A 20496-nucleotide genomic window follows, 5' to 3' on the forward strand; every position below is an offset into this window, starting at 1 on the left:
GTGGTACCTGCGGCTACTAGGGACTTGGAGGACTCCAAGTTGCTGGATGTTATCAGGGCCCTGAAAATATAGTTTCCAGGTTGGCTGGAGTCAGGAAATCTGACTTGCTGTTTATCCTGTATGCACCCAACAATGCTGGGTGCTTCTGCTTCTAAGCAGTCGATTGCTCGTGGGATTGGTAGCACAATTCAACTTGCACATTCTGTGGCAGGCCTGCCACAGTCTAAATCTGTTAAGGCCCATTCCACAAGGAAGGTGGGCTCATCTTGGGCGGCTGCCCGAGGGGTCTCGGCATTACAACTTTGCCGAGCAGCTACGTGGTCGGGGGAGAACACGTTTGTAAAATTCTACAAATTTGATACCCTGGCAAAAGAGGACCTGGAGTTCTCTCATTCGGTGCTGCAGAGTCATCCGCACTCTCCCGCCCGTTTGGGAGCTTTGGTATAATCCCCATGGTCCTTTCAGGAACCCCAGCATCCACAAGGACGATAGAGAAAATAAGAATTTACTTACCGATAATTCTATTTCTCGGAGTCCGTAGTGGATGCTGGGCGCCCATCCCAAGTGCGGATTATCTGCAATACTTGTACATAGTTATTGCTAACTAAATCGGGTTATTGTTGTTGTGAGCCATCTTTTCAGAGGCTCCGCTGTTATCATACTGTTAACTGGGTTCAGATCACAGGTTGTACAGTGTGATTGGTGTGGCTGGTATGAGTCTTACCCGGGATTCAAAATTCCTCCCTTATTGTGTACGCTCGTCCGGGCACAGTACCTAACTGGAGTCTGGAGGAGGGTCATAGGGGGAGGAGCCAGTGCACACCACCTGATCGGAAAGCTTTACTTTTTGTGCCCTGTCTCCTGCGGAGCCGCTATTCCCCATGGTCCTTTCAGGAACCCCAGCATCCACTACGGACTCCGAGAAATAGAATTATCGGTAAGTAAATTCTTATTTTTCAAATACAAGTATTTGCGTCCGAGTCCCCTAAGGCATAAACCAACACCAATGGGAAGGAAGTGCCAACCTTTTTTTAATGTGTTCCTGTAACATTCACTTTATTATTATTTTTTTTCTTTGTTATACATTCAATGGAAGGGTGCACACAGGTTTCACATAAATCAGAGTGGGCGGGGGATTTTCCTACATACAGTAGTATACTGTTGCACGTCTTGTAACCTGATCGGAACTCCCTCCCTGTCTACTGCATGTACATTGCAGGCTCCCAGGGGGGAAGGGGAAAGTGGGATGGGTGTAGGGCGAGGCAGTCGAAAATACTGTGTTCAAAGAAAAGGCATAATTAAAACCATGGGGAACTTTGCAGTGTATCGTTATGTGCATATACCTCGCTTAGTCCTATCGCCCCTGTGTATTTTAGCTAGGGGATTGTGACGCTCCTTCAGCATTGCCCCATAGCCTGCACAATCTGGACTGTTACTTGCTCCGTAGCCTAGGGCCTCCGTGGAGCAAGGAGTCATAGGTGGTAGCCATTTCAATTGAGTTTGCCCTGCTACAGAATTGTATGTGTACTGTACGGTGCATAGAACCTTAACAGAACCGCTCCTGCAGCTTTGCCCTGGTTTATGTGAATAAAAAAATAATAAAGTGTCTGGAAAAAACTAACATGCATTCGTACTTTAGAAATCTAACTCGGGACTCTGAGTATAGGAAGCGGAACACTTCACCACTTCGCCGCAGACAGATGAATAAATCCATTGGTTTTGATTATGCTGTAATGGCTATGGGATTAGGACGCTAACATACTGTACAAAATTCCTAATCTCAAGAGGCAATAGTGAACTTCTAACACGTCCATTTGCGACAGTGTAAACTACTGGTTTTATGTTGTTTTGTCTGCGGGACTTGGACGCTCACATATTCATAAAGTACTGTAGATGGATCATATACTGTATGCTGTACTATTTGCGTCTGTACCGTATATACTGTATTAAATAATGCAGCATAATGAGTATTTACTGTATTAAATAATGCAGCGTAATGAGTATTTACTGTATGCAGCGTAATGAGACGCTTAGTAAAGTAGTCCTTATTATATATTTCAGTATTGTATTTTACGGGAGACCACACGCATGCGCAGTGGTGATTGTAAAAGGCGACATCTGGTGGATGATCGCAGGTATTACACGTAAAGGTAACGCCAAACGCTCTGTCTGCCTCCGTGCGATTAGGTACGCCTCTCTGTGACTAGGCGCGCCTCCCTACGCTGCGTATGCTCGATCGGGACAAACGCCTCAGCCAGTCAAGATAAAGGTGGCTACATCTGTAAGTCTTTGGACTTATTAAAGGGCATATTTATTACAATCCGCATCTTAGATGCGAACGGAATGTGATAAATTGGCCAAAATCCGCAATGCGATAATTGAATACATTGCAGAGATGTATCAAATATCACATGGAGGGACAGAGCTTGCAAGAAAGTTCTGTCCCTGCGAACTCTGGGAGAAGTCTAACCGAACATGTTCCACCCTCCTCCAATTGTGATCAGTGAACTCCGGTCATCTGTTCTCCTGTGTTGCTGCAGTGACCCAAAGTAAACATAGATGCCAGCGCTTTGGAACATTTCAGCTCACTTTACTGATCAGCTGACCAGAAGCACAGGAACAGATGACCGGTGCTCACCGATCACTGGTCCCTGGTTGCAGGTAAGTGTTTTTTATTATTTATTTATTTATACAGTGATCAGCCTGTGGTCTGTCAGACAAATATGGCTGATCACAGGGGCTGGATCCGAGCTCAGACTTAACTCCAGGCAGAGAAGGTTGTGCATGAGTATGGGAACCAGTGGGAAGCCTGGATAGCGCTATCTAAAGATAGCATTATTATCACAGGGCTTCCTCCGGTGTTTCTTATTATTTAATTTTAGTAAATTTGGGTAGATCGCATTTCGCATTGCAAGTATGGGAAATGCGATCTGGTTACTAAAAAAAATGCAAATTTAAGGGCTTGAAGGAGAATTTTGTGAATTCTCATTAATTCGTTTAGGTGATACTAAAATAATGTGAAAAGGGTGTGAAAACACCCATTTTCACATTATGTTAGTTAAAATAATATTGCTAAATATGGCCATAAGTCAAAAGTTTTAAGGATACATTAGGTATTATTTTATGCATCACATTTTATTATTTATATTCGTTTATGTGTTATATAAATAACATTTGCTATCAGACGGTGCAAAAGGCATCCATTGAAATTGACTATAAAGATAAGAACCTGCTTATCAAATGTATTAGGCTGTAAACTACTTGGGTCATTTTGCTTGCCCCATGCAGGCATCTTCACCTACACAACATGCAGACTACGCCACTTGAAATGAATTAGACTGTCTTGGCTTGTCCCGAAGTATGACGCCTCATTATTGGTTGTAGAATCAGACTCTCCGCAGCTAGCCCACATGCACACAATTTGCCCAGGTATTGGTCACATGCTGGCAATTCTGGACTTAATGACCTGTTAAGTTAATTCTAGGTATAGAACAATAGTGCTCAATGCATCAATGTGTGTAAGATTTAAATGTGATTTCAAATTGCTTAGGCAGAACAGTCAATAAGGCATTACTAGTCATCGATCAATTTAAGTAGGGGGGGTTGGAAAATTGCCATTTAAAAAAATTAGATTTTTATTGAAATAGTATAATAATACATTTGTACAGTTTAGTAAATCTCATTCAAAAAAGCATATAGCACAAGTGAAATAATAATAAAATAAAAAAAAGGTAGGGAAGGAGGAAAGGAAAAACTAAAAAGTTCAAAACACATCAATACATGGCTACAGAAAGAAATCAATAGATCAGTGGCGTATATTGAAAACACACAACCATAAGGAAAAACACACTGCCAAAAAAATAAAACATTCTTATAGTAAAAACACAATTTTTTCTGCCTGCTTGGTGAATATCCGTGCTTTTCTATGGGATGAGGATGGTAAATTAGAATTATAGTTGTTCGTTAATTTACGTTGGTTGGAGAGCTAGTATATAGGCATATCTTGGGGGGGAGGGATTATCTGCCTGAGTAGTGTGTGGCATCCCCTGAGACTTGTGGGAGTAGTAGGCTATCTGTGCTGCTGGGATGCCCCCTGTGATGGGATGGGTGGGTGGAGTGGGGGGGGGGGGGTTGAGGAGCCTGGCTGTACCCTGTCACCCACTACCTCCATCACCCACTATCTCCCTGTGACCCTCACCATGTCACCCACTATCTCCCTGTCACCCTCTATGTCCCTGTCACCCTGACCATGTCACCCACTACCTCCATGACCCACTATCTCCCTGTGACCCTAACCATGTCACCCGCTATCTTCCTGTCACCCAATGTCTCCCTGTTACCCTCTGTCTCCCTGTCATCCACACCATGTCACCCTCTATCTCCCTGTCACCCTGACCATGTTACCCACTACCTCCATCACCCACTATCTCCCTGTCACGTAACCATGTCACCCGATATCTCCCTGTCACCCACTATCTCCATGTCACCCTAACCATGTCACCCGCTATCTCCATGTCACCCTCACCATAACACCCACTATCTCCCTGTCACCCTCACCATGTCACCCTCTATCTCCCTGTCACCCTGACCATGTCACCCACTACCTCCATCACCCACTATCTCCCTGTCACCCTAACCATGTCACCCTCTATCTCCCTGTCACCCTCTATCTCCCTGTTACCCTAACCATGTCACCCGCTATCTCCCTGTCACCCTCACCATGTCACCCGCTATCTTCCCATCACCCTGACCATGTCATCCACTACCTCCATCACCCACTATCTCCATGTCACCCTGCCCCAGTCACCCACTATTACCGGGATGGGATCACCAGCAAGAATATTGCCTAGGGCATCAAATTAGTCGGACCGACTCTGCCCAGTCCTGTACCTTGCGCCCACCTCATTTTCACTGCCTGTCTCTGGCCTACTCTGCCAGTCTCCGTGGAAACCCTGTACAACAAAATTACATTCATGACCTCCTTCCACTCCCTCCCCAGTCCCAAAGACTAGTTTTTATTTTATAAAAAAAATTACACTATATTAGCCACCTGCTCATCACAAGTTGATGAGCAGGCAGGATGCAGGCATTGGCAGCGGTGTCATTGGACTGGTACTGTATGTGAATTAGTGGCGGGGGGCCGGGGCATTTGATGGTGGGTGATTTTGTAATCTATTAGTGGGGGTGGTTTCCATTAGTGGCGGGGTAGCGGGCATCAGGGAAGGTGACAGTAGTAGACATCGGCTCAGGGGCAGTAGTGAGCATTGGCTCGGCGGCGGTAGGGATCATCGGCGGGACTCGGTGGACATTATGGCTGTAGTGCCTCACCAGCCTCTGACCTTACTGCACGCCACTGCCCTGTACATGCAGCCCTGTCATCTCTGACATATCAGGCATGTCCTGATATAGTCTGTGTGGCTGGGCCATCCGTAGAGGTGCTAGTGGTGTGTTACCCCCACAGTGTTTGTTCCCAGATTGTAAGTCATATGTGTACCAAGTTTGTTGTAAATTGGTCCAGGCATTCTGGAGTTATGCTGTCTCCCGAAATACTCTGTGCTGCTGTCCCACCCCTAGGGGTGTCTAACCCTCACAGAGTTTGTTCCCAGATTGCAAGTTAGATGTGTACCAAGTTTGGTGTAAATTGCTCCAGGTCTTCCACAGTTATGCTGTCTGCTGACATACTCTGTGCTGCTGTCCCATCCCTAGGGGTGTCTAACCCCCACAGTGTTTGTTTCCAGAGTTTAAGTAATATGTGTAACAAGTTTGTTGTAAATTGTTGCAGGCATTCCAGAGTTATGCTGTCTGCTGAAATACTCTGTGCTGCTGCCTCACCCCTAAATAATTCTAATTGCAAATGTTTTTAGTTGCCTTGGCCGTATTTTAATACGCTCGTATGTAAAATTTCACAATCTTCGCTTGTATACTGTGGATTTGTATAGACCGACAGAAGGACAAATTTTCGCTTTTATATATTATATAGAAAGTGAAGAACTGACCACAAAACTTTCTGAGGTTCTATGTAGCCTTGCGTTTACATTGAATCTAATATAGGAAAAGTGTGTCACTGTTGTATCCAGGGGATACGGTCGTTAGGTCGACACAGCTTAGGCCAACAGTCATTAGGTCCACAGGTCAAAAGGTCGACATGATATTTTCACTTTTTTTTTTTCCTTCAGTTTTTTTATTTTTCCATACTTGACGATACACGTGGACTACGATTGGAACGGTAACGGTGCACTAATTGGGGTTTCCACATCACGTTATGAAGAAAACGACACAAAAAAAGTCCAAAAACTCATGTTGACCTTTTCACCTATCGACATAGTACATGTCGACCTAATGACTGTCGACCCAACGACCCGTACCCATATCCAGAATGAATTGAGCAGGGTTTTTGTATCTTCATAGCTGACATTAGCACATCCTATAGAATAAAAGGCTAACGCTGCTCCTCACATCTATAGGGGAATTCAAGTGTTATACCACTAGATGGCGCCCGACAGTGCAGTTCAAGTGTTGCTCCGTTCGGGCACGTGCTGACGCTGACATTACTGTTACGTTGTTCCGTCATTGTGACAGGCTGGTAACTAGTTGAGGTATATTTACATAGCGGTGACATTGACCTCAAAATTGAAAGCGTCACTAATGAGTACAAAATCCGGCAAATTTGCACTTACTGCAAAATTCTAAGGTAAAACCTGCCGATTCGTAAATACAGTACATCCCATGGTGGTTATATTTTCCAGTGCGCCAGTCCTCTATAAGTAAAGCGTACAGGGTCTGACTGCAGGAGTAAGCAGACTATTCAGTATTGCCAGCTGGTTAGCCGTATCTGCTCTGTCATTTCTACTAGATTACATTCAAATGTAGTTTTTGCTTCAAGTGGCTGTGTATGGAAATGAGTTTCCTCTGTGCAGGCTGTAAAGAGAAAGCATTAATCACATTGCACGTTCCCACAGTTATTGTTTTCAAAATCTAATCGGTTGTGCAGTTGGGGTTCACCTTTGTGGTTATGTCATCTTCATGTATAGAAGACCTGGCACTGTTCTGACATTTTTGTTTGCTGAACTGAAAGTTGTATTTTTCTGCCTCACAGGAGGTTTTATGATGATGGAGCGATCGTCTTGGGTGAAGAAGCAAACATGCTTGCCGGTATGCTGCTTGGTCTCAACGCCATTGATTTCAGGTATTTAAACCACTTGGAACTCCCATTGTTACTGTATGGAGTCCCCTGGAGTAAATAAAGCTAAGCATACATTTATATTAATCAAATGAAGACAGTTCTAGTTCGCTTCTAGTTGAGTTTCCTGAGGTCTCCACATGACGTTACTCGTCTGTTCAAAACATGTTTCTTTTCTTTTCTTTGTACGTTTATAGACTGTAATAAACTTTAAACCAGTAGACACACTGGTTTATTAATGTAATATTAGTAAATGAACTCCATGGGATTTATTTACAGAGCAGGAGTTTTTGTAATTCACCGCTTCTATGCGGGTTAGAGCAAAAATATTTAAAGTGCCACTAACATTCAGTGTAAAGTCCGGCGTGCCTTACACTGAATGTTATTGGCACTTTACATTTTCAGCTCCAACTCGCCAAGACGCTGTGGATTACAAAAGCAGGGCAGCTAGGGTTAGGCTGTGGGAGGGGAGGAGGTTAGGGTTAGACTGCAGGAGGGGGAGGTTAGAGTTAGGTTGGAGGAGGTTAGGGTTAGACTGCAGGAGGGGGAGGTTAGGGTTAGGCTGGAGGAGGTTAGGGTTAGACTGCAGGAGGGGAAGGTTAGCGTTAGGCTGCAGGAGGTTAGAGTTAGGCTGTGGGAGGGGTGGGTTAGGAGTAGGAAGAAAATACTTAACCGGGATTCTGATCATCAGGTTTCTGCTGTCTGTCTCCCGACTGTCAGGATTTGGTACCCAACCCCATTATAGGACCCTGATTATCCACATCAGCAGTGATGTCCTGCAAAAAGAAGTCCTTGAAGTAAAATGGGGCAACCAGATGGTCTTCTCCTGTGGTCCACAGCCAGCTTTCCCTAGGAGCTCAGCCATTGACCTCTTTGATGGCTTTCCATACATTACCTATTTCCTGCCACCTGTTTTACCTATTGGCCCCAACTGTGGATGGTGTAACATTTACCAAAACAAATGATTATCTTTCAATAAATTGATATTGCCAGTTTTTTTAGAAAGAGGTTTGTCAAGCCCCCTCATAAAAGAGCTTAATACACAGAATAAAATCTCCTCTTTAGGTGAAGCCCCAGGTTCTGGGTTGTATTGCTTGCCACATTGTGCTAGAGCAGGGCTGGCCAAACCAGTCCTCGAGATCTACCAACAGTACACATTTTCCAGATCACCTAGCTGGTGCACAGGTGTAGTCATTACTAATTAAGATGTGCTGCATTCATTCCTAACTGACAATTCTACAGGTCTCCAGGAGGCCTGGAAAACATGAACTGTTGGTAGATCTCGAGGACCGGTTTGGCCAGCCCCGTGCTAGAGGATCTGCTGACCGATCCACTTCTGTGAAATAATAACTGTTCACTTAAAGAACCAGCAAACCTAAAATACGCTTCTGCAATATTGCAGCTGATACCAAGCAATTGGCACCAACAGGCCGCAGTGGAGCCAGAAATTATCCCGGTGCTCATGTTGAATGACAAAATGCCACCATAACTGTTTAAACAAATCAAGGTCAAATCTAAAGATCTAGAATTAGCCCTACACTTTGGTAAGGTTGTTACAAATACATATTTCTTAAATGAATGTGGCGGACGAAGGCTGTTCTGTGAATTCACCCAATACATCTGTACCCATGGTACAACTCCAAATAGCTTCCTCTCTTGATGTGGCAATTTGTCATTTTCATGTTTTATTGCAGTATTTTTAAATGAGTCCCATCTCCAGCTGGGGCACAGGGACTAAAAAGGTTTGTGCGTCTCTATAGCAACTGTTACAGTATAAAGATGAATAGATAATTTTAAAGTGTTGCATTCAACATCCTCCAAATAACTGTAACTGTTTTCAAGTGTTCTGTGCCTGAATTCCATAGTTGTGTGCTTAGAGCTGACTCTTGGAATCATAGTCAAATACACAATAGCTGTTCTCCAATACACAACCATTGGATCAGTCACTTCAAAGTATAAGTAAACTTTGATATCTCTTCACCATCAAGTATTATATATTACCACTATTCACACAAACTGCTGTTTTCAAACTAAGGGGGGTATTCAATTTAGCGCCATTTTCCCCCCAACTTGCCCATGGTAACCAATCCGTGTTGAGGTAACATTTAAAAAATGCATTCTTTAAAATTATACGTAGCAGCTGATTGGTTGCTATGGGCAACTTCTCCATTGGCTCACTTCTCCACACTTTTCACTGCTTCATGAATAGACCCACAAGAAGCAAATGTTATGGAATGTGATTTTTGTTGTCTGATTCTTTTTTTCCATTCAAAGTAAAATGATGACTTCACGGAAAACTATGCTGAATTGCGTAAACCATTGCTTTCAGTGGCACCTGCATTATTTCAATTGATCCCTTACTCTCTGTGCAATTTTGCTCTGGCTTTGCCTTAAAGCTCTCATACAGTCTTATAGTTGATATAGGGGTTTTCTCTCTGCAGACTGGATGTACACTGTGCCGTATATTACTTCAGTTCTAACTGTGGTTGCATTTTCCATATAGTTTTTGCCTGAAAGGAGAGGGCTTGGATGGGAGCTTCCCCGCTGTTATAGACTACACGCCTTATCTGAAGTTTACACAAAGGTGAGCAGAATACTTCTCCATGTCTTGTGGTATCACTTGTCCGTTACAGTGATTTATAAAGACTTCCTGTTGTAGCTTCTTTAGTGACCTTTAGGGACGGAGAGAGCTGGCTGGTGATTGGTTGAGGGGCTTCCTTTGATGTAGGCTCTTTCTGTGTGGTCCCTGATCTGGTTTTCCGCTTTACTGCACATGCTTCCCCCCCCCTGTGGTCTACACAGGGGATGGATGCACAGCCGAGCCCATCTCTCACTGTCAGAATTATTCTGTGGTCCCCAGTGATCCTAGAGTTGATATAGACTGTCACTGCGCGCCCTGCGCAAAACATATCTGTGGTGTCCTGACAGTTTCCCAGAAATTATAGTAGCCACAAATGACACTATGCAGATCAGCAATGGACGGCGTCTGTCCGGGCAGACCTTGGAAACTCACTTTCACTACACGCAGATGTGTTCACCTGTTCTCAAATCGCACCAAATAGCCCGCGTTTGGCGTGCCACGGATGTCATGACAGAAACACTAATCCTAAGTGCGTTGTATACGGGTGTAGTACTGGTGACCGGCGGTCTCCTGACCGCCGGTCAGCTTACCGACGCCGGGATCCCGGCAGCATACCGACGCCGGGATCCCGGCGGGGAGGGGCGAGTGCAGCAAGCCCCTTGCGGGCTCGCTGCACTCGCCACGCTGCGGGCTCGGTGGCGACCTGCGGTCGCCACGGGTTCTATTCCCACTCTATGGGTGTCGTGGACACCCACGAGTGGTAATAGTCCCTGTTGGTCAGCATGCCGACCATCGGGATAGTGAGCCGTCGGGCTCGTGGAGGAGGTCATGTGACTGTCGGTCAGCTGACCGGCGGTCACATGAATACCACCCGTTGTATACTACTAGCGGCTTAGGCCCTGATTCACTGATAGATGCAATGTCAATGTTGTACGCACTGGAGCAATTGTTTATCTACCGATCTCTGCACCTTCACACACAAGCGGTGGATCTCAGACGTCACCAGTGGGCGTTTCAATGCAAATCCAGGCAGCTGAAACATAAGTATATTATCACACTGCCACTGCGTACTAAATCACAGCTGCGGCGGCATTTGAACATATCACTGAATCCGGTATACTATTAGCGAATTAAGCGCCTGATTCTGATATGTGTGCAAACCTGTTTTTTTCTGCAGTTGAACGTATCGATGTTCTGCGCCTGTGCTGCGATGGTCATGTGACTGCGGTTGCAGAGAGGATTTAGTTAAGTGACTGACAGTAGTAGACCGTTTGGCGGAGGTAACAGGAAGTGGTTGTACAAACGCAGGCATTTGGGGGACTTTTTTGAGGCTGCGACTGTGCTTCCGTACGCGGCTGCAATGCCTCTCGCTTCCTGCGCCCATGCTGTGCTGCCATATGGCTACGCAGAACTTAAATAATTGACAGTTCTGTGACCGTTGCTGTGTCTTTGTACGCAGCCGCTGAGATTTGCAAAGCAGTCAGTGGGTGCCTCAGTACAAATCCCTGTTTAGTTTGAGACAAAAAGTACTAATACTAACTACAGTACTCAGGGCTTTATTCAGATTTCTATGGAAATCCAATGGGAGGGACAGACTGGGGCTCCATAACAGCCCTGGCATTGCAGTGGCTGACAAGGGGGCGTGATTTTGCGATGCTCCCCCATGTCTGTGTATGCCGAATGATTGAGCAGAGTGCCAGGAGGCGGAGTTGCTCGGCCAGCCCCGGTCTCTCTGTGTCTCGTCCCATCAGGCCATCATCCCTGCTGGCATTTGCCAGATGACTAGTCTGGCTCTGATGGGTGCACTGTGCTTGTGCAGGACCCGTTCTGAGCATGTGCAGAACGGATCCTATGTGATCGCTCGCTGTCCACCCTTAGCCACAGCATAACTGACAAGCTGAGGTGTTTATGGGCAGAGCGGCGATCGGGAAAGTGGGGGTGCGTCACCTCTATTTTCCACGCATACCGAGCCCAGGGTCTGCATGTTTGGACGCAGACTTCTTGGCACAGGCAGCAGAGTTCTGACAGCCAGTCTGTGTAAGCTTTGGCTTGCGCAGATGGTTGAATGCTATGATCGATGGATCATAGCCAGATTAAGGGGAGGCGCAGTGCATACTGTACCCCGGGCCCCCCTCTGTCAGGGGGCCCCCTTCTGGTGCACACTGACATAATTATCTCTCCTTCTTGTGCAACAGCAGAACCAGTCAGCCAGAATGTGAGCAGGGCAGTATGCAGTACAGGTAGGGACACAGGAGTATCAGGTTTCCTGAGATACCGATGGAGCGTCCTGACCTGAGGAGAGATTGATAACAGGGTTACACAGGACCCAGACACTTACTCCCTGCCTGTGTCTGGGTCCTGTGTAACCTTTTATCTAATGAGAGCATTTGGGACTAGAGAGAAAGAGAGACACACACACACACACACACACACACACACACACACACACACACACACACACACACACACACACACACAGTCCTCCTGAGTCCTGTCCCAGTGTGCAAGTAGTACAGGGGCTGCTTCTATTGCATTCTTGCAAGATAAATTATAGATTTTATATCTCTGCATATATTAAGGTTGTTTAAGTTGTCTTTGTTCCACTACAGGTACACTTTATAAAATAGTTGTCTCTCAATTAGGTGGAGCTATAAACAGTACCCAGGCATTATTAACCTATTAATTTAAATCTCGTATACACCAATGATTTAAATTTAATATACACAATCCATACCTCCCAACATGACCCATTCCAGGAGGGACAAGTTGCTCTCTACTTGGACATCCTTATTAATTTATGATTGCAATCATCATCTGTTGAAATACCTTTCTTATCCATTAAATAGTTCAACACAGGTGATGCCAATCATATATCAAGAGGGAAGTCCAGGTAGAGAGAATTTTGTCCCTCCTGAAATGGATCATGTTGGGATGTATGCACAATCTAATATAAATCCCCCTTTCACCCGGCTCTCCCTGTTTTAAGTGCCCCAGGCCCCTCCAAGGTTTAATCCAGCCCTGCAATGGATGCAGTGCTCGGACCACAGATGCTGGCAGGAGGCGTCTTTTTCCTACAGAAATAAACAAAGGGACCGTAGCAGCGCTTGTCAATTAGCTGCTATTCAAAGGAGTGCCAGTCTCCTAAAGCCAAGGGAAATACAATAAACAAGAGAACAGCGCTTGTAGGTATATGTGTAATAGAGTTAGAAATCCCTAAACGTATGCAATGTGTCTTGGTAGATGTAATGTGATGTTTAATAATAAATATTAAAATATGCTTTAAATAGCAATAAACAATAAATACATAAAATATCAATTCATGCACGCAGGGTATTATAAAGTAAACCAGTTGCAGTTCAGAATAATATAGATATGGACTATTACAGTGAGTATAGTTGTGAGGTGGTAATTCAGTCTGAATTACTTTGTGGAGTGCGCAGACGTAGCCCGGTAGCGCAGTGAGATGCTATCGGCATCTTGTGGCTGCAATTTCCTCTGCCTGATTGACAGCAGGGGCGGGAGGGGCATGCCAACAGCGTTAGAACGCCGTTGGCGTGGCACTGTCCGGAAATTGGAGGCGTATCCGGACCATCGGGGGGGGGGGGGGGAGGCGGGCCACGGTGGCAGTGTGATGTCACATGCAGCTGCTGCGACCTGGGACGTGGCGAGTAGCGGCCTGCCAGCTCTCAGGAGCTGCGCTGACAGGGAGCTACTCGTCAGGTACAAAAGCATCACCGCTGTGCGATGCTTTTGTACCTGTGTGGGGGGGGTAGGGCCTGACATGCAGGGCGGACTAGCCGTGCGCTGGTCATTCCCCCCCCCCCCCCCCCCCCCCCCCGCATGTCAGAGTAAATCACCGTAGATTTAGCACATCTACGATCAGATCTGAATTAAGCCCTAAGTGCATGCTCCTGGGAAGGTGTGGGGTGTTTTCCACACTGAAACGTGTTGAACTCTCTTTCTCTAACGTCCTAGTGGATGCTGGGGACTCCGTAAGGACCATGGGGAATAGACGGGCTCCGCAGGAGACAGGGCACTTTAAGAAAGTATTAGGATACTGGTGTGCACTGGCTCCTCCCTCTATGTCCCTCCTCCAGACCTCAGTTAGAATCTGTGCCCGGACGAGCTGGGTGCAACTTAGTGAGCTCTCCTGAGCTTGCTAAATAGAAAGTATTTTGTTAGGATTTTTTATTTTCAGAGAGATCTGCTGGCAACAGACTCTCTGCAGCGTGGGACTGAGGGGAGAGAAGCAGCCCTACTCACTGAAGATAGGTCCTGCTTCTTAGGCTACTGGACACCATTAGCTCCAGAGGGATCGTACACAGGATCGCACCCTTGGTCGTCCGATCCCGGAGCCCTGCCGCCGTCCCCCTCGCAGAGCCAGAAGACAGAAGCCGGCGTGAGAAGCAAGAAGACTTCGAAATCGGCGGCAGAAGACTCCAGTCTTCATATGAGGTAGCACACAGCACTGCAGCTGTGCGCCATTGCTCCCACACTAAACCCACACACTCCAATCACTGTAGGGCGCAGGGGGGGGCGCCCTGGGCAGCAATTGTGAACCTCTTGGCAAAAAACAGCATATATACAGTCGGGCACTGTATATATGCATGAGCCCCCGCCATTATTTTACACACAAAACGCGGGACAGAAGCCCGCCGCTGAGGGGGCGGGGCTTCTTCCTCAGCACTCACCAGCGCCATTTTCTCTCCACAGCTCCGCTGAGAGGAAGCTCCCCAGGCTCTCCCCTGCAGAATCACAGTAGAAAGAGGGTAAAAAGAGAGGGGGGGCACATAAATTTGGCGCAAAAACAGTTTATACAGCAGCTACTGGGTTAACACTAAGTTACTGTGTGATTCCTGGGTCATATAGCGCTGGGGTGTGTGCTGGCATACTCTCTCTCTGTCTCTCCAAAAGGCCTTGTGGGGGAACGGTCTTCAAATAGAGCATCCCCTGTGTGTGTGGTGTGTCGGTACGCTTGTGTCGGCATGTTTGACGAGGAAGGCTATGTGGAAACAGAGCGGGTACAAATGAATGTGGGGTCGCCGCCGACGGCGCCACACCCGATTGGATGGATATGTGGAAGGTTTTAAATCAGGGGTGGGGAACCTTTTTCATGCCAAGGGCCATTTGGATTTTTTCGACATCATTCGCGGGCCATTTTTTAAGCGCCCCCCACCCCCATGCACACACTCTCCTAGGAAAGTAGGCATGGCATTAAATCCCCTTCTCAAAGCAAGAGTATTTTCTACATTGAAACTTCTTGCCCACAGAAATACCCCTCGTTCACTGATTCCACTCACACTCCCTTCCCCTGCGTTGAACCACACTGACACTCCACTCACATTCCCTCTCCCTGCATTGTACCACACACTGACCCCAACACACCCTCCCCTGCAACACACTGACACTCACACTCCCTCCCCTGCCCTGTTACACACACTGACACTCACACTCCCTCCCATGCCCTGTAACACACACTGACACTCACACTCCCTCCCATGCCCTGTAACACACTGACACTCACACTCCCTCCCCTGCCCTGTAACAGACACTGACACTCACACTCCCTCCCATGCCCTGTAACACACACTGACACTCACACTCCCTCCCCTGCCCTGTAACAGACACTGACACTCACACTCCCTCCTCTGCCCTGTAACACACACTGACACTCACACTCCCTCCCCTGCACTGTACCACACACTGACACTCACACTCCCTCCCATGCCCTGTAACACACTGACACTCACACTCCCTCCCCTGCCCTGTTACACACACTGACACTCACACTCCCTCCCATGCCCTGTAACACACACTGACACTCACACTCCCTCCCATGCCCTGTAACACACTGACACTCACACTCCCTCACCCGCCCTGTAGCAGACACTGACACTCACACTCCCTCCCATGCCCTGTAACACACACTGACACTCACACTCCCTCCCCTGCGCTGTACCACACACTGACACTCACACTCCCTCCCATGCCCTGTAACACACTGACACTCACACTCCCTCCCCTGCGCTGTACCACACACTGACACTCCCTCCCCTGCTCTGTACCACACTAACGCTAACAGTTACACTCCCTCCCCCTTGCACTGTATGTATTCTTACCGGCGGCTCCTGAGTATGCACCGGTCTTCCCTCGAAGTGGCCGCGCTGCTACCTGCAATGCTGGAGACGGGCGCGGATCAAAGGCCCATGGGAAAGGCAGCTGCGGCATCAAGGGAGATGTAGTTCTCTCACAATGTACACTGAATACAGTGCACAGTGTGAGAAAACTACATCTCCCAGGAAGCAATGCACCGGGGACGGCTTTACACAGCTGCCTCATACCTCTCTGAGCCGTCTGCCGCACACTACATCATGGGAGATGTAGTTTACTCACACTGTACATTGAATACAGTGCACAGTGTAGAGAAAACTACATCTTCCAGGAAGCCGTGCGCCGCAAACGGCTTTACACTCCGCGGCTGCCTTCGGGCCGGTCAAGATGCCTCTCCGGGCCGGATAAGGCCCGCGGGCCGGAGGTTCCCCACCCCTGTTTTAAATGATAATGTTAATTCCTTGCATAAAAGGTTGGATAAAGCTGAAGCCTTGGGACAGTCAGGGTCTCAACCCATGCCTGATCCTACATCGCAGAGGCCGTCAGGGTCTCAGAAGCGCCCACTATCCCAAATTGTTGACACAGATATCGACACGGATTCTGACTCCAGTGTCGATGGCGATGATGCAAAGTTGCAGCCTAAAATGGCTAAAGCCATCCGCTACATGATTATAGCAATGAAAGATGTGTTACACATAACAGACGAAACCCCAGTCCCCGACAAGAGGGTTTATATGTATGGGGAGAAAAGGCAAGAGGTGACCTTTCCCCCTTCACATGAGTTAAATGAGTTATGTGAAAAAGCTTGGGAATCTCCAGATAGAAAACTGCAGATTTCCAAACGGATGCTTATGGCGTATCCTTTCCCGCCAACGGACAGGTTACGCTGGGAATCCTCCCCTAGGGTAGACAAAGCTTTAACACGCTTATCCAAGAGGGTAGCCCTGCCGTCACAGGATACGGCCACCCTTAAAGATGCTGCGGATAGAAAGCAGGAGGGTATCCTGAAGTCCATTTATACACATTCAGGTACCTTACTACGGCCGGCGATTGCGTCGGCCTGGATGTGTAGTGCTGCAGCAGCATGGACGGGATACCTTATCTGAGGATCTTGATACCTTGGACAAGGATACTATATTACTAACCCTGGGGCATATAGAAGATGCTGTCCTATATATGAGAGATGTTCAAAGAGACATTAGCCTACTGGGCTCTAGAATAAATGCAATGTCGATTTCTGCCAGAAGGGTCCTGTGGACTCGGCAATGGACAGGCGATGCCGACTCAAAAAGGCACATGGAGGTTTTACCTTACAAGGGTGAGGAATTGTTTGGGGACGGTCTCTCGGACCTGGTCTCCACAGCTACGGCGGGAAAGTCAAATTTTTTGCCATATGTTCCCTCACAACCTAAGAAAGCACCGTATTACCAAATGCAGTCCTTTCGATCACAAAAAGGCAAGAAAGTCCGAGGTGCGTCCTTTCTTGCCAGAGGCAGGGGTAGAGGAAAGAAGCTGCACAATACAGCTAGTTCCCAGGAACAGAAGTCCTCCCCGGCTTCCACTAAATCCACCGCATGACGCTGGGGCTCCACAGGCGGAGCCAGGCCCGGTGGGGGCGCGTCTCCGAAATTTCAGCCACAAGTGGGTTCACTCACAGGTGGATCCCTGGGCTATAGAGATTGTGTCTCAGGGATACAAGCTGGAATTCGAAGTGATGCCCCCTCACCGTTACCTCAAATCGGCCCTGCCAGCTTCCCCCATAGAGAGGGAAATAGTGTTAGCTGCAATTCACAAATTGTATCTCCAGCAGGTGGTGGTAAAGGTTCCCCTCCTTCAACAGGGAAGGGGTTACTATTCGACAATGTTTGTGGTACCGAAACCGGACGGTTCGGTCAGACCCATATTGAATGTAAAATCCCTGAACATATACCTGAAAAGGTTCAAGTTCAAGATGGAATCGCTCAGAGCGGTCATCGCAAGCCTGGAGGAGGGTGATTTTATGGTGTCTCTGGACATAAAGGATGCTTACCTTCTTGTCCCCATTTATCCGCCTCATCAGGAGTACCTCAGATTTGTGGTACAGGATTGTCATTACCAATTCCAGACGTTGCCGTTTGGTCTCTCCACGGCACCGAGAATATTTACCAAGGTAATGGCAGAAATGATGGTGCTCCTGCGAAAGCAAGGAGTCACAGTTATCCCATACTTGGACGATCTCCTCATAAAGGCGAGGTCCAGAGAGCAGTTGCTGATCAGCGTAGCACGCTCTCGGGAGGTGTTACAACAGCACGGCTGGATTCTGAATATTCCAAAGTCGCAGCTGATTCCTACGACGCGTCTGCCCTTCCTGGGCATGATTCTGGACACAGACCAGAAGAAGGTTTTTCTCCCGACTGAGAAGGCTCAGGAACTCATGACACTGGTCAGAGACCTCTTAAAACCAAAACAGGTGTTGGTGCATCACTGCACGCGAGTCCTGGGAAAGATGGTGGCGTCATACGAGGCCATTCCCTTCGGCAGGTTCCATGCGAGGACCTTTCAATGGGATCTGTTGGACAAGTGGTCCGGAACGCATCTACAGATGCATCGGCTGATCACCCTATCCCCCAGGGCCAGGGTGTCTCTTCTGTGGTGGCTGCAGAGTGCTCACCTTCTCGAGGGCCGCAGATTCGGCATTCAGGACTGGATCCTGGTTACCACGGATGAAAGCCTCCGAGGGTGGGGGGCAGTCACACAGGGAAGAAATTTCCAGGGTCTGTGGTCAAGTCAGGAGACTTGCCTTCACATCAACATCCTGGAACTAAGGGCCATATACAACGCCCTAAGTCAAGCAGAGACCCTGCTTCGCAACCAATCGGTGCAGATTCAATCAGACAACATCACCGCAGTGGCTCATGTACACCGCCAAGGCGGCACAAGGAGCAGGGTGGCGATGGCGGAAGCCACCAGAATTCTTCGATGGGCGGAGAATCACGTACGAGCACTGTCAGCAGTGTTCATTCCGGGAGTGGACAACTGGGAAGCAGACTTCCTCAGCAGACACAACCTCCACCCGGGAGAGTGGGGACTTCATCAAGAACTACCACAGGTGGACATGATGGCATCCCGCCTCAACAAAAAGCTACAGAGGTATTGCGCCAGGTCAAGAGACTCTCAGGCGATAACTGTAGACGCACTAGTGACACCGTGGGTGTTCCAGTCGGTTTATGTGTTTCCTCCTCTTCCTCTCATACCCAAGGTGCTGAGAATCATAAGAAAAAGAAGAGTGAGAACAATACTCATTGTTCCGGATTGGCCAAGAAGGACTTGGTATCCAGAGCTGCAAGAAATGCTCACAGAGGACCCATGGCCTCTACCTCTAAGACAGGATCTGTTGCAACAGGGGCCCTGTCTGTTCCAAGACTTACTGCGGCTGCGTTTGGCGGCATGGCGGTTGAACGCCGGATCCTAGCAGAAAAAGGCATTCCGGATGAGGTTATTCCTACGCTGATAAAGGCTAGGAAGGACGTGACGGCTAAACATTATCACCGTATATGGCGAAAATATGTTGCTTGGTGTGAGGCCAGGAATGCCCCTACAGAGGAATTCCAACTGGGCCGTTTCCTTCACTTCCTACAGTCGGGAGTGACTTTGGGCCTAAAATTGGGTTCCATTAAGGTCCAGATTTCGGCCCTATCCATTTTCTATCAAAAAGAACTGGCTTCTCTTCCTGAAGTTCAGACGTTTGTAAAGGGTGTGCTGCATATTCAGCCCCCGTTTGTGCCTCCAGTGGCACCTTGGGATCTTAACGTGGTGTTGAGTTTCCTGAAATCACACTGGTTTGAGCCACTTAAAACCGTGGAGTTAAAATTTCTCACGTGGAAGGTGGTCATGCTGTTAGCCTTGGCTTCAGCTAGGCGTTTGTCAGAATTGGCGGCTTTGTCACATAAAAGCCCCTATCTGGTTTTCCATATGGACAGGGCGGAATTGCGGACCCGTCCGCAATTTCTGCCAAAAGTGGTGTCATCTTTTCATATGAACCAACCTATTGTGGTGCCTGTGGCTACTCGTGACTTGGAGGATTCCGAGTTGCTAGATGTGGTCAGGGCTTTGAAGGTTTATGTAGCCAGAACGGCGAGAGTCAGGAAAACTGAGTCACTGTTTATCCTGTATGCACCCAACAAGCTGGGTGCTCCTGCTTCAAAGCAAACTATTGCTCGCTGGATCTGTAACACGATTCAGCAGGCTCATTCAGCGGCTGGATTGCCGCTACCAAAATCAGTGAAAGCCCATTCCACAAGGAAGGTGGGCTCTTCTTGGGCGGCTGCCCGAGGGGTCTTGGCATTACAGCTTTGCCGAGCAGCAACTTGGTCGGGTTCAAACACTTTTGCAAAGTTCTACAAATTTGATACCCTGGCTGAGGAAGACCTTGTGTATGCCCATTCGGTGCTGCAGAGTCATCCGCACTTTCCCGCCCGTTTGGGAGCTTTGGTATAATCCCCATGGTCCTTACGGAGTCCCCAGCATCCACTAGGACGTTAGAGAAAATAAGATTTTACTTACCGGTAAATCTATTTCTCGTAGTCCGTAGTGGATGCTGGGCGCCCGTCCCAAGTGCGGACTTCTTCTGCAATACTTGTATATA

At 47.7% G+C, this 20496-nt stretch overlaps 1 protein-coding gene across 4 annotated transcripts in view; it reads left to right on the forward strand.

The window, feature by feature from the left end:
- RUNDC3B (RUN domain containing 3B) overlaps nucleotides 1–20496 on the forward strand; it is a 596000-nt gene that overhangs the window by 412298 nt on the left and 163206 nt on the right. For all 4 annotated transcript variants that reach the window (XM_063921483.1, XM_063921484.1, XM_063921482.1 and 1 more), the window contains 2 exons: nucleotides 7097–7186; nucleotides 9684–9764. In XM_063921483.1, the coding sequence (XP_063777553.1) occupies nucleotides 7097–7186; nucleotides 9684–9764 (171 nt within the window). The remainder of the gene's footprint in view (nucleotides 1–7096; nucleotides 7187–9683; nucleotides 9765–20496) is intronic.

This window comes from Pseudophryne corroboree, chromosome 5, assembly GCF_028390025.1.
Source record: "Pseudophryne corroboree isolate aPseCor3 chromosome 5, aPseCor3.hap2, whole genome shotgun sequence".
In the NCBI taxonomy this organism is placed as follows: Eukaryota; Metazoa; Chordata; class Amphibia; order Anura; family Myobatrachidae; genus Pseudophryne; species Pseudophryne corroboree.